General features: G+C 38.1%; 1 protein-coding gene and 2 non-coding genes across 3 annotated transcripts; 1 reads left to right on the forward strand and 2 right to left on the reverse strand.

Annotated features, from left to right (window-relative positions):
• Nucleotides 1-896: 896 nt before the first annotated feature.
• On the reverse strand, nt 897-968 carry TRNAW-CCA (transfer RNA tryptophan (anticodon CCA)). Its single transcript has one exon. It is a non-coding gene; the product is annotated as a tRNA-Trp (tRNA).
• A 1,939-nt stretch (nt 969-2,907) lies between these two features.
• Nucleotides 2,908-4,742, forward strand: LOC136973476 (adenylate cyclase, terminal-differentiation specific-like). The gene is made up of 4 exons (XM_067268208.1): nt 2,908-3,075; nt 3,145-3,196; nt 3,279-4,560; nt 4,641-4,742. The coding sequence occupies exons 1-4, from the start codon at nt 3,018-3,020 to the stop codon at nt 4,740-4,742; spliced, it is 1,494 nt and encodes a 497-aa protein (XP_067124309.1). The 5' UTR covers nt 2,908-3,017.
• Nucleotides 4,743-11,265: 6,523 nt separating this feature from the next.
• Nucleotides 11,266-11,337, reverse strand: TRNAW-CCA (transfer RNA tryptophan (anticodon CCA)). The gene has a single exon. It is a non-coding gene; the product is annotated as a tRNA-Trp (tRNA).
• Nucleotides 11,338-15,134: the final 3,797 nt, after the last annotated feature.

Raw genomic sequence — 15,134 nt, forward strand, 5'->3', positions numbered from 1 at the left:
CTGGCCACGTAGAGTTTTCCAGGTGTTCTCCGGGTCTGTAACGCCTGAATAGGGGCCAGTTCTCCGGAAGGCATTATTTCCCCCCGAGTGCGTATGGCCATTTCATCTATAAGGTCGGCTAATCAGACGCATGCGTCCATATATTCGTTCTCGGAGTAAATAACCTATGTGAGCTGCACACTCCGCAGTAAGCATTGAAAAAATAAGTTCCTTTATTAAAGACATCTTCGCTAAACGAATTGCTCTTATCCACGTAAAACTTCTCCTCAATTTTGTCCGGGAAGTTAATTTACAAAATATTAATAAAAGTATTGTAATATAGAAAATACTTATAAATTCTGTATATGTATCCTAAGTAACAGAGTTTCGTATAGTAATAACTACAATTGAAAATAGATAAAAGATACAGTACGAGTTTTATGGGGTAGGTAAAGATTGGCCGTGATTAAAGGGCAAGCAGGATCAGAACGTCGGATTTCTTAGCAATTATTATATTGTAGCATTTGACACCCGAAACAATGATATAAACACGAAACACGCCATTCTTATTACATGTATCAATAACAAAATAGCCAGACTGGTTTCATTTAAAGCATTCTATTTCATTTCGAAATAATAAATAAATAAAATAAACAAAGTGCCGATGTCGAAACAAACGCGATTTATTGCATAATAGGAAGCTTGCTTTGTTCAATTTGTGACGACACGTCCTACTGTACGTAAAGTTGATAAATTTCGGTAATTGGCTAAAAAGTTAATTCGTTAATAATCGGCGATCGCTCGCAGCCAACGCCACGGTCGAGCAATTTTTCGTAATCACTTGAATAACGGAATTATTTAATACACTCGAACCGTCAGAGTATTAAAAAAAAAAAAAACGAAAGCGTGGACGACGATGAGCCGGACGTGATTCGAACACGCAACCTTCTGAACTGGAGTCAGACGCGCTACCATTGCGCCACCGGCTCACGTACCCATTACACTTTACTTGCTTTCTCTGTCTTCAATCGAAACGAATTTCAGTTACAAGCTTTTTGTATAGCGTGCTTTTTAATTATAGATTACGCACTTGCCCGAGTTTCGCGTTTCCCGTCCGTCAACTACGCACGATACTGCGTGATCGTTAATTGAGTTTCGGTATTGATTCGAATTATATTGCACAGCTGGAAATTTAGCAGATAATGTCGTTGTTTATAATTATTTTTTAATGGTTTGGAGGGCCGTAATTCAATTTAAGCAGACGACGATACATTTCGCTAAAGTGGGTGTTATCTCATCGCTATCGAATTAACTAAACCAACTCGCGAGACTAAAATCGTTGACGTTTCCACGAGAACTTGCAGCGAGTATTAAAATCTTCGTGCGGAAGTGAGGTGTCTTAAATATTTCATATTTCACGATATTCCAACCCACGTATTTCGACGAAGGTACGGCTCTTACGAACGAACGAAAAATGCATACTATTTGACTGTTTTATACAGTCTTGTGCGTACCGTTAATTCTTCCCCGATTCTTTCCGTTTCGATCGATTAAAAGCAAATTCGTCGATACCACTGAAACGATTTTAAATGTAGAATGAAAAACGTGACGAAACGTGATTTCCGTACAGTGCAGATGGACAGACTGTGTCTATTAGAGTAAAAGCGAACTCAGTTTACTATTAGGATGAGAAAAATGTCAGGGAAAGGTTTTTCGTACATATGTTTTTCGGTAGTATTTATGCGGTCATTTTCGTGCAAAATTCTGTCCAGCGACAGTTAGAAGAATGAAGATTTTCATGATATAAGATTTTCAGCGCGATTCCCGCTTTTATTCGGGTTTCAATATAACATGGGACATTCCAATTGTATTCGTTATTCTTATTCTAGTGCTTAAGACCTATGCAAAAGCGAACGGACTAAGCGTTCAGTACCCTTTAAGCGCGGCAAATGTCACTTCCCAGCGTTTACAAATATCATTCTTAATCTTTCACGTGAATCGGGAATGTAGACTTTGAAATTTACCGTCCCAATCAGTATTCCGAATCTCTTTTTTTTTTCCTTCCGTTAGTGCTTTTTTTAACTCTTTCCGCCCTGTGGGCACTAAGAGGGCCTCTTTTAGTAGGCCCATTATGGGTTCGGCCAGGCCCACAATGGGGCGACCGGGTGGTGAGGGACGAGGCCCGACATATCCGAAAAATTCCTGGGGATTTTTCGACCCGTTCGGATTCGATCCCCGGTCCCCCAGAGCGGTAGGCTGCCACCTTGACAGCTCGGCCATCCGGCCGCTTCCGTTAGTGCTAATAATAACAACAGCGGAATAAGATAAAAGGGAAGAAAGTTCATCTCTGCTGACAGCTACACTTGATTTCACAACCATCTGCATTGTACAGAAATTCGTAAAGTGGAATAAATTAGTATAAATGCCATTTACCGTCGAAAATCCGCTGTTTCGCGTCTTTCATTGACAATGTAACCTATCGAAAAGCACTGCCACATTACGAATGCAGAAAATAATAGCACATAGAAAACGTTCAGTACGCACAATTCATGGTTAAGCAATTCCGTTTGCACGCTATGCGTCAGAAGGCGTTCGAACACGGACTTAAATCTCTTTACTGATTTCATCTTCATACGGCATTTATTTCAGTCGTGCCGAAATTCTGTGTTCAAACAAATCAAAAAACAAAAATAGTGAACTAGCCTCTTACATCGTTCAACAACGCGAACAAGAGTGTCCTTTCTGTTACGCAACACGCCAGTCTTGCGTCTAGACGTATTAATCAAATTGCAGTTGATCTAATCAAAAGAGTTATCTTGTACCGCGATTCTTATCAGAAAAAGTACAAAGAGATTTGATAATGCACAAGTATAAAAGCAAGCAACTCACAACGGTGTTTAACCACTTCCGAACATTCCAAGGTGAGTAATGTTTTTAATTACTGCAGTTATCGGGTAGTATTTTTACAAGATGAAATTAATTTTACACGAGCACAAATGACTGACAATCGTGTCGACGTCTTTCTAGAAGTGTGAAAAATGAAGTGCTTGGCAATTTTGCTGTTATTCGGAGCAGCCTACGCTTCAATTCAACCAGGTAGGAGCTTTCTCTCGAATCTCGAAACTTTCCATTCACTCTTTACCGAAACGTATCTTATTTATTCAGTGTACGACGAACCAAGCTACGGCAATTATGAACAAGAAGGTGGATACGAACCGTAAGTTAAATTAATTATATCATTCGAAAAGAGATCACTTTCGGCGGTGTTCTAAATTTGACGCGTACATTTCTAATGACAGATACGGAGGCGGGGAATATCAAGACCTCAGTCAAGTTCTCAGACAAGTGAGAGATGCCGTTCAGTACGCTAGAGAATACAGCGAAGGAAAACTGCAGGAGAGTCAACAGTACCTTGTCGGCTCTGGGCAGACCGAAGGAGAGTATGACCAACGTGTTCAGCAGCTAATTCAGCAAGTGAAATCGCAAGCCAGCCAATTGAGAGAACAAGTTTATCAATACTTGGAATACTCGCAGCAGCGATATGGCCAGTACTCTCAATATCCGGGATACGAAGGCTATCAGTACTCTGGCAGTCAGTACTATGATTATCCCGAATACGAATATTATCCCGTTGGCGGTCAGTACTCTGGATATTCCGAATACGAATATTATTCCTCTGGCGGCCAGTACGAAGGACAATACGGATATCAAGCTAGAAGAGTTCTACGCCAAGTCAGAAATGTTCTCCAGAGAACACAATATTACACGGAGAGAAAACTAGAAGAAGCACAGCAATCGCTTTCGCAGTACGAGCAGTCTGGACAGCAGCCAAGTCAGCAGGAACAGCAGCTAATCCAGGAAGTAAAATCAGAAGCGTACTCTTTGCAGCAACAGGTTTATAAATATTTGCAGTATCCCCAGGAAGAGAAAAATTACGAAGGATCCCAGCAGGTTGCACGAATTCTCTACCAAGTACAATACATTCTGCAGGCCGCACAATACTACTCACAGAGACAGCTGGGTAGAGCCCAATATATCTTGAGCCAGTACGAACAGTCGGATTACGAACCGAGTCAGCAGGCTCGGCAATTCCTGCAGGAAGTACAGGAACAGGCCAGCTATCTGAGGGAGCAGATCTATCAAGGTACTCAATACTTCTTACAGAATTCCGGCGACGAAGATTATTCGCGTCAGCAGTATGGCCAGTACTACGGTTATCAGCAATACTTTCATTACGGAAGACAGTCGTACGATTACGGATACGAAGCAAACCGCTACTATGAAAGTTATCAGGTTCAACAGTACGACAGACAGTTGATTAGAGTACTTTCTCAAGTCAGTTACGTTCTGCACAGTGCACAACAGCGTTCGCAGCAGAGACTGCAACAGGCCCAAGAACTGTATGCAGAACATCAGCAGCCAGGAAACGAAGTACAACGTTCAGCGCAGCAGCTCAGATCTCTGGCCAGCTACGTACAGCAGCAAGTTTACGAATACACGCAGTACGATCAAGGCTACGGGGGATACGAATCCACAGGCTACTCCGGCTTTAGAAGCCAACTTCGACAACTTCGGGAAATGGTGAGTTCGACAGTCTTTTGCTTACTGTCACTGCTAATTGTGAGTTCAGTTTCAAAACGCTCGAATTTTTACACGTTTAGGTGGAACAAGGCGTTGACACGGAAACCATCAAAACCTATGTTCGTCAGAATTTTCCGAGCGGAAGCGAAGTACGTACGGAACTATCCGTTACGTCCAGGTAGATCGATTGCGCAGCTCAGGCAGTTGATCGCTTAATATGCCTGGACGTCCTATCTGTTAGCATAGGCGTTTCAGGTGGACTGACCCGATTTCCGCCATAATAGGGGCGAGGAAATCGAGCTGGAGGGACTTACCTGTGCAGTCAAGCGTGCTACAGGTTGACAAGACTAATCGCTCATCGCTTGCCTAGCACTGGGATCGAGGCATCGGTCGTTTGTTTTTTTTTAATTGTAAATTTCCGTCACTGATCATCAGAAATATAATTTTAGCTGTTATTTTCATACGTTTCTTTCCTTATAACGTTTTATTCGCGTTTATTTTCCTGTAATTTGAGACGATACAGCTTTAAAATAAACAGATCAGGTCTCACTTGCCAATAGACTATCTCAACTTTCACAGATTGTCGTCGGTTCCTTTGTAATCGGAGAGGAAAAGATCGTGTGTCCGTGTTAAGTGTTTATTGCTTTTGCGGTAATCTGAGTAGAGCTGGAGAGGTCACTTAATAAACCGCCAAGTGTTTTATTATCCTTTAAACAACTCCTCCCCATTTGTTATTTTTAGTAATCAGAGAAGGGTAGATCGTGGGTCAAGGTCGGTGAAAGTTTATTGCTTTAGCAACAGGGTGTCATATGAGCTGCCACCCACTCCCACCCTTAATGACAACAACGCCTAAGTGTTTCATTACTAAGTAAACAAAAGCTCCTTTCTCTGTCAGAAATGGGTCAAATGTCAAGGTTACTGTTTGATTGTATTGAAAACAATGTTGTCCTTGATATTAAGAATCAGTTTTGTCAGAACTGTTCACTTTTAATACCTTTTTTTTATAATTTATTTCTGCCTCGGTTATAAAATTGTTTTTATCATGTTTTAAATCCGCGCGTTTTATAATACACTTGTATAAAGTTACGAATTAAAATTGCAATGCACATTTCGTTGTTTCATAAAATATTTATTGATTATATAGAGTTCAAGTTTGCAAAAATGTTTCCATATCTCTACATCTTCGTTATTACATATATATGAATAAAATATATTGCCAATTTATAAACAGATCTTTTTGTATTCAAGTTGGTTTTTATATTGTATTTATATTCATAATATTCGAATTCACCTTTCATATTTCGTAAATATTCACGTATCACATTATATTTCATTCGTTTATTCTACACTTACTACTTTTTTTTTCTGAATTTGATTTCCCCTCCCCTTTTCGCAAATTCGTCACTTTATTGCTTACTGATTACGTTTTGTGAGTCTAGAGACAAAACACGAAGTGTATTGGTTTGTATCCAATAAAACATTGGAAAATTTCCTTGAACATTATTTGTTAAAAAAAAAGGTTTGCCCAATCGAGCAAGTAAAAAAAGGCGTGGCTTTCATGTTGGTCGCACCCTGCATACAGCGTATTGGCCGTGAATCGTTACCGAACTATATCATAATCGCGAATCAAAGATAAACAAATATATTTAAGCAACTAATCTGCCAGAAATTCACATTATAATAGTTATTATAACTGTTACTTTACGTTAATTGTGCACCGTTTTTATGGCTTGTTTGAAAAACACACAGATTACAAATAAGTAATAACATTTATTAACTAAGAAAAATAACACAATACAAGTAAGTTGCTTTCTTAACAAAAATAATAACATAACAATACAAGTAAGTTGCTTTCTTAACAAAAATAATAACATAACACAATACAAGGAGAGGGGATGGAGGGGAGAGGTTCAGAACCTTGTCCACATTCCAACTCTGTCAACGACCTCATTCAGTCGTTCGGGCATACTTGCCACAAGTTTGTGGCAAAGTATGTCCTCACGAAGCTGCTCCCAACGGACTCTGACAATTTCCCAGAGTTCGTTGGGAGTTGCTGCCTGAATGGGGTCGTCAGTGAGCTTACTCCAAATGTGTTCGATGGGATTGAGGTCTGCCCCTCTCCCCGGCCATCCCATGTCCACAACTCGTGGGTGTTCTTGTATCCACGTCTTCACAACTCCGGCTGTGTGGACTGGGGAGCGGTCATGCACGAAGTGAAAAAGGATCTTCGCCATAGACGGCCCCCACCGTCGGCAACAATACTTGTTCAAGTATTTCTATATACTGCACGGCGGTGAGATGACCGTCTATGCGAACCAACTCCCCAGGACCTTGAGCCGTCATCCATCCCCATACACCTGTAAACAGAAAAAGTCAATAAAGTTGCAATTTATAAAATGAATATGCCAATACATTGTCATGTTGAAAGAGTTAAATGGACATAAATACACGAAAACACGAAATTTAAAAAAAAACTCACCTAACGAGAAGCGGCCGCTTCTTTGAGTCGGCCATACGTATTCAGGGTTAAACCTGGTGGAGGGTGGGCGACGCACCCACCGTTTCCCGTTACTCGACGAGCAAAACACCTTCTCGTCACTAAAGACAACATTGGCCCAGTCGGCCACTCCCCAACTGCAGTAAGTTTGGGCAAACCCCAGTCGGTCGAATTGGTTCTGGACTGTAAGCGCCTGTTTCTGGGCTGCCCTCCTTCCATACAGATTAAATTCACGTAACCTATAAATAAAGTAAATATATATAAATTATCCTGCTTCCTATTCCTACATTTCTGTATATGCAAAAAATGTTAATAAAGTTGTATGTCTGGCAATTCATCATATCTATAGAAATATTCCAGCCTTCCAACGAAATATATTATACTACAAGTGTTACATACCTTCTTTTCACAGTAGTCATTGATACATTTAAAGCCAGCTCCGTTCGGAGTGTTGACGCTGTTTTGAAAGGGTTTGCCTGGCTACAGGCTTTTAGGCGAGCATCATCCTCTTCTGTCGTCACTCGCTCTCGGCCCTTTGCCTTACCTGGTGAGACAGAACCTGTGTCCCGGAATAACTTTACTACTCGCTGGACCGTTCGAGTGGATACTTTCAACATATCTGCAATTTCATCCGAACTTCTCCCATCGTTGTGGTGGCGTACGATTAACAGTCGTAATTCCTTACTAACAGGCTTAGGCATCGTGACTGAATTAATCCAGCACATCATGAAAGGCTTTATATACGCTTGCTTAACACGACACATTGTGCAAATGAGCCCCTGACTTAAGCTGACTGCAGGGGCTTATTTGCATAGTGAATACACATCTCAATGCAAATGAGCCCCTGCAGTAAGGTTGTCAGGGTCTCATTTCCATAGTAAATACAAATCGCAATGCAAACGAGCCCAAAAATAGCTCCTGAATGGCATCTTTTCCGGATAAGCGACTTTACATCTGCAATCATGGCTTTCCTGTAGGAATTCTATGTAATGCAGGGGAAACTGCCATTCGTAGGTCAGGTCACATCAGATTAAAAAATAATTAAAAACATATACAAGGAAAATAAATGATATAAAAGTAGTTATTACATAATTACAAGTAATATAGAATTAAACGAATGAAATATAATGTGATACGTGAATATTTACAAAATATGAAAGGTGAATTCGAATATTATGAATATAAATACAATATAAAAAACAACTTGAATACAAAAAGATCTGTTTATAAATTGGCAATATATTTTATTCATATATATGTAATAACGAAGATGTAGAGATATGGAAACATTTTTGCAAACTTGAACTCTATATAATCAATAAATATTTTATGAAACAACGAAATGTGCATTGCAATTTTAATTCGTAACTTTATACAAGTGTATTATAAAACGCGCGGATTTAAAACATGATAAAAACAATTTTATAACCGAGGCAGAAATAAATTATAAAAAAAGGTATTAAAAGTGAACAGTTCTGACAAAACTGATTCTTAATATCAAGGACAACATTCTTTTCAATACAATCAAACAGTAACCTTGACATTTGACCCATTTCTGACAGAGAAAGGAGCTTTTGTTTACTTAGTAATGAAACACTTAGGCGTTGTTGTCATTAAGGGTGGGAGTGGGTGGCAGCTCATATGACACCCTGTTGCTAAAGCAATAAACTTTCACCGACCTTGACCCACGATCTACCCTTCTCTGATTACTAAAAATAACAAATGGGGAGGAGTTGTTTAAAGGATAATAAAACACTTGGCGGTTTATTAAGTGACCTCTCCAGCTCTACTCAGATTACCGCAAAAGCAATAAACACTTAACACGGACACACGATCTTTTCCTCTCCGATTACAAAGGAACCGACGACAATCTGTGAAAGTTGAGATAGTCTATTGGCAAGTGAGACCTGATCTGTTTATTTTAAAGCTGTATCGTCTCAAATTACAGGAAAATAAACGCGAATAAAACGTTATAAGGAAAGAAACGTATGAAAATAACAGCTAAAATTATATTTCTGATGATCAGTGACGGAAATTTACAATTAAAAAAAAACAAACGACCGATGCCTCGATCCCAGTGCTAGGCAAGCGATGAGCGATTAGTCTTGTCAACCTGTAGCACGCTTGACTGCACAGGTAAGTCCCTCCAGCTCGATTTCCTCGCCCCTATTATGGCGGAAATCGGGTCAGTCCACCTGAAACGCCTATGCTAACAGATAGGACGTCCAGGCATATTAAGCGATCAACTGCCTGAGCTGCGCAATCGATCTACCTGGCGTCAACGTCAGTGGCCTAGACTGTACGTACGGAACTATCCGAATATAGTCATTTGTCGCACAACGTGTAACGTTACATTAAAATTTTCTATTTCAGGTGGCAGAATCGATTAGACAGCAGTTGCGGCATGGTAGACAGCAGCTGAGAAGATACCTGGAAGAAGCAATTGGAAGTGGGTATTCGGCTATATTACGATCTGTCATCGAGAGATTATCAGCGAGTCAGGTCTTCTTTCGAACGACGTTACGGCCTCCCTTACAGCGACGATTACTACGAATTTGTCAATACGTGGTCCAGACGTACGACGCCGACTTAAGTGCAGCATCTACGTCTTCCATTGTCAGGCAGTTAGCCGAGCACGTGAGTTTGAAAAATCGCTAAAAGAAAGAAGCGCTTACGTCTGGCGTGCGTTAATTAACTTTGCGAAATTTCCTTTCAGTTTCTTGCACACGTTAGCCAGGTCGGCGAAGGTGTATTGCAGCACGCACTCCAATTTTTCCGCCAATACAGACCACAGGTCGGCGAATACTATTACCAGGCAGTCAGAGATGCAGTCCGTCAGCGGCTGGATGCATAATTGGCATTTTAAAACGAACTTCTAAATAAAAATTATACCTATAATAAAGACTTGTTTGTTTTTTGTCAATGCAGCTTTTACCGTCACACGCACTGATAGAACTCACACATTCTTGTTACATGTACGATTAGAGATAAAGAAGTTTATTTCAGTTCAAAAATGCAAATAATCCACTACTCTACTCACACAAACGGAAAACTGACGTGTTGACGATCAGAATAACAAAGTTGGAAATGTTTCTCGGAATAGACACAAATATGGCTTTAACGACTTTACCTATAATATTTCCACTATTAAGTCTGCTCAAGATTTCTGTCAAAATAATTCGCGATAGACTACTACTTGTAATACTAACCGGCCATTGAGTGAACGCGTCTTTATCTGTATAATACGGTCGACCCATTAAAACGTTGGTGTTTGATTTCCGCTTACAGAGGAAACGACGTAATTTTACGCGGCGAACTTTCAGTCTTCGATGTTATTCGAGTCATTTGTGGTATTGCGTTCAGAGTAAAATCGACCCTGTTATCGATCGAAAGCTGAACGCAACGCTTCGCAGGTTAAGCGTTTTCCGTCGACGAAACTTCGTGGCGGCAGTAAGGCTATTCGAAACGAACGAAAGCTTCGACTGATACTGTAGAGGAATACAGCTGAGAAAACTTCTATCGGATGAAAATGTCGCAATAAGAATTTATTATGGCGTACATGGTAACAAAAGTCTCGTTAAACGTAAATAGAAAATTGAAGTAAGCACGATTTATTTCTTTGTAGAATATACGAGCACTTTTATTTATACGCTAATCGCGCTCAGATAAAAAAACACATATTTACAGGTTTAGTTTAGTAATATTTGAAACGACAGAAAACGCAGATACAATTCAAATAGTAGGTAGGTAAAGATTGGCCGTGATTAAACGGCAAGCAGGCGCAAAACGTCGGATTTCTTAGCAATTATTATATTGTAGCATTTGACACCCGAAACAATGATATAAACACGAAACACGCCATTCTTATTACATGTATCAATAACAAAATAGCCAGACTGGTTTCATTTAAAGCATTCTATTTCATTTCGAAATAATAAATAAATAAAATAAACAAAGTGCCGATGTCGAAACAAACGCGATTTATTGCATAATAGGAAGCTTGCTTTGTTCAGTTTGTGACGACACGTCCTACTGTACGTAAAGTTGATAAATTTCGGTAATTGGCTAAAAAGTTAATTCGTTAATAATCGGCGATCGCTCGCAGCCAACGCCACGGTCGAGCAATTCTTCGTAATCACTTGAATAACGGAATTATTTAATACACTCGCACCGTCAGCGTATGAAAAAAACGAAGGCGTGGACGACGATGAGCCGGACGTGATTCGAACACGCAACCTTCTGATCTGGAGTCAGACGCGCTACCATTGCGCCACCGGCTCGCGTACCCGTTACACTTTACTTGCATTCTCTGTCTTCAATCGAAACGAATTTCAATTACAAGCTTTTCGTATAGCGTGCTTTTCAATTATAGATTAGGCACTTGTCCGAGTTTCGCGTTTCCCCTCCGTCTACTGCGCATGAAACTGCGTGATCATTAATTGAGTTTCGGTATTGATTCGAATTATATTGCACAGCTGGAAATTTAGCAGATAATGTCGTTGTTTATAATTATTATTTAATTGGCCGTAATTCAATTTAAGCAGACGACGATATATTTCGCTAAAGCGGGTGTTATCTCATCGTTATCGAATTAACTAAACCGACTCGCGAGACTAAAATCGTTGACGTTTCCACGAGAACTTGCAGCGAGTATTAAAATCTTTGTGCGGAAGTGAGATGTCTCAAATATTTAATATTTCACGATATTCTAACCCACGTATTTCGACGAAGGTACGGCTCTTACAAACGAACGAAAAATGCATACTATTTGACTGTTTTATATAGTCTTGTGCGTAACGTTAATTCTTCCTCGATTCTTTCCGTTTCGATCGATTAAAAGCAAATTCGTCGATACCACTGAAACGATTTTTAGTGTAAAATGAAAAACGTGACGAAACGTGATTTCCGTACAGTGCAGATGGACAGACTGTGTCCATTAGCGTAAAAGCGAACTCAATCTACCAGTTTTCACTTATTTTTAGACTTAAATTTTTATTAAGTTAACTTTTGGCTTTATGGATTTCGAAAGTTTTTTTGAATTTTCTATTGTATGTATTTTTTTTTTGTGTGTGTAGAATTTCAAAGTTTAATTTGTCAATGTTACAATAATTTAATACACAGTGATCATGAAGTACAGAGTTTATTCTATTATGTTCTAAATCGGCAATATATTCTTTCAATCTTACATTTAATTTCCGTTCTGTCTCGCCCATTTAAACGTTAGTATTACTACAGGTACACGGGATTTTATAAACAACGCTTTTTTCATGTTTAGTTATTCTTGTTAGTTGTTTTGCCTTTAATTTAGACTGTAATTTTTCATAATTTGGTGCTAGTTTTACGTTTATTTTTCTCAATTCTTTATCTATCTCTTCGTATAGAGCTCTTATATAGGGAAATTAATATATCTGATGTTGTCGTTTGTTTTTATTCTTTCATATTTCTTATCGTTTAGCTTTTTTTTCCAGGTGTTAATTATTCTGTTGGGGTAGCCATTTAACATAAACTTTCTTTTAAGTTCTCTTATGTACTTATTTCTTTCAATGGTTTTACTAATTCTGGTTGTAATTTAATATATTCCATGTTGAAGATATTCCTTTTAACATACATAGGTATGTTAGAAGTATAGTGAATAGTTTTAGTTATGGAACATTGTTTTTTGAAAGGTGTGAAGGTTAAACTATTATTGTTTCTTTTGATTGTTACATCTAAGTAATTGATGCTATTATCGGTATTATTTTCTATTCATGCTATTATCGGTACTAAGAAAATAGTACCGATTACTGGTTCCAACTTTACGTGGTCGGTTCCCTCTTGCCGACAAAATTACTTTAAATATAAATAGGTTCTATTTTTCAACATTTAGGAACCAAAAACGCTTAAATTATTTTGGAAAGTAGCATTCACAGTAGATGTTTCAATATTCAACACGTGTCAAAAGCCAATCAATGCTAGAGATATTCTGTCAGGATTTATGGCATTTTTGTACTTTTTTATCGTCGTATGATCAGTAGGAAATGTGGACCTCTAATAGTCTAATGTACGTTCGTTTTTCTCTTTAATCATATTTCTGCATAAATAACAGCTCGATCAGGAGCTTGCATTCATTTTATGAGACTCTTTTGATGCATGATATGAATCCTATTGGGCTTTCACAGTAATAACATTTAACATTATTTAAAAACAATTATTGATTTATTACGTAACGAGTGCCAAATATCAATAAATAAAACACTTACTAATCACAAAATGTCAACATTATAATTAGGAGGCAGATAACGAACAATTAAACCTATTTAAACTTAATTATCGATAACCGTCTGAATATTGAAAAGATTTTGAGAAAATAACAAACGATTTTACTCATTCATTATAGAATGACATCTATGATTTAACACCGAAACTTAACTGTCAGCCCGTGAAACTGTAACTTTTATAATTACCTCTCACTGTTTTGAGAACAGACAAAATATTTTACATTTTTAACATTAATAAAAATGTTCGTCTAAAAAAGTAAAAATTTGATGTAGGCCTAAATGACACAAGTGGTACGAAAATATCGATCTATCTTTCAGCATGTGTTGATCATGAACCCTGACGATAAAGAAGATATGTTACATGTATGTCAGTTTCTCTGTTTATCCAGTATTTTAATCCGACAGTCACAAAAGTTATGGCACCACTTCTATCTATATCGCTACGTCCTAAGACTATTATCACGTTGTAGAGGATAATTAGACATTTAAAAATGTTATTGACAATTACCTAAACAAAGATTACAGTTCAGTTTTGTGGGGAATAACGATCAGTATTATTCACATCTGGTCAACTTTGCTGCAAACTTTAAGTCACGTGAGCATAGAATGAATGGTGTTTTCCGTTAAAAAATTTTCCAGCATCGGTTATTCATTTCATATTAACAATACGGCAGTTCTGATGCTATGTCCGGATGAAGCAGGCTCTTTTAGCTTCTCTAGGATGGTCTTTACTTTTCGTGTAGGCGCATTTTTGTCAGGATCGGGCTTTATCAATTTTTGAGCGAAGTAATTTGATCTTGGTGTTTAAACCATGCGGTTGTTCACGGTAAAGTTCTTTCCGGATGGCGATGTTTGTGGAAGCGACTGCATCACAACGTCAACAAACAAATACCAATTGTCACTTTCCGCACTATCGGGCCTTTGACATTCGCCACGTCTTCTCGACTATTGTTGACCCACCAACGCTTTAACAAATGTTTTGAAGATGAGCTAATGACCCATCGGTAAGTCTTATATATATATATATATATTTATATATATATATATACAGTGGAACCTCGGTATACGACCGTAATCGGTTCCTGATGTTTGAACTTACACCGAAGAGGACGTATACCAAACCAACCTTTCCCATGAGAAGTAATGTAAAAATGATTAATCCGTTCTCATTTAAAAAAACCCTCTTAATATAGTATATTAATGGGGTTGTAAAATAATTTAAACACTGTTTCAGCACATTAATAAAAAAAAAATAAATTTTATCATAGATTTTTAAAGTTATTACAGTATATTGTATTATATTCTTTAAATCATTAAATCAAAATTAAATCAAATCAAACTCTCCTTAATACTAATAATCTGTTTAGAGATTGATCCCCTTTTGCAACGTTAGCAGATTTAATAATATCTTTATTTTTCACGATTGTCGATATCGTCGTTCTCGGAATACGGTATGCAACAGTTAAAACTCGAACACGCATTCCACCTTCATATTTCTCAACAATCTCTTTTTTTAGTTCCATTGTGATTCTAGTCATTTTTTTTTAGTTTTCTGTTGCTTTTCATTTGCGTTCTTGCAATTGATGATTGATAAAAATAATGAAATTTTACTTACAAATTAAAATTAAAAGAAATTTAACAAAGTTATAAACCGTGGCACCTAGAACGTCTAGTCTGGTCTAGTACACCGATAGTGCTACTTGTTCATAGATGCCACGTATAATTGAATTAAGTCGTATACCGAACAAAAGTCGTATACTGAGCAAAATTTGTTTTGTCCAAACAGGACGTATTCTAAAGCAGACGTATACCGAGGTTTC

Source organism: Centruroides vittatus, unplaced genomic scaffold (assembly GCF_030686945.1).
Source record: "Centruroides vittatus isolate TY-2023 unplaced genomic scaffold, ASM3068694v2 contig_318, whole genome shotgun sequence".
In the NCBI taxonomy this organism is placed as follows: domain Eukaryota; kingdom Metazoa; phylum Arthropoda; class Arachnida; order Scorpiones; family Buthidae; genus Centruroides; species Centruroides vittatus.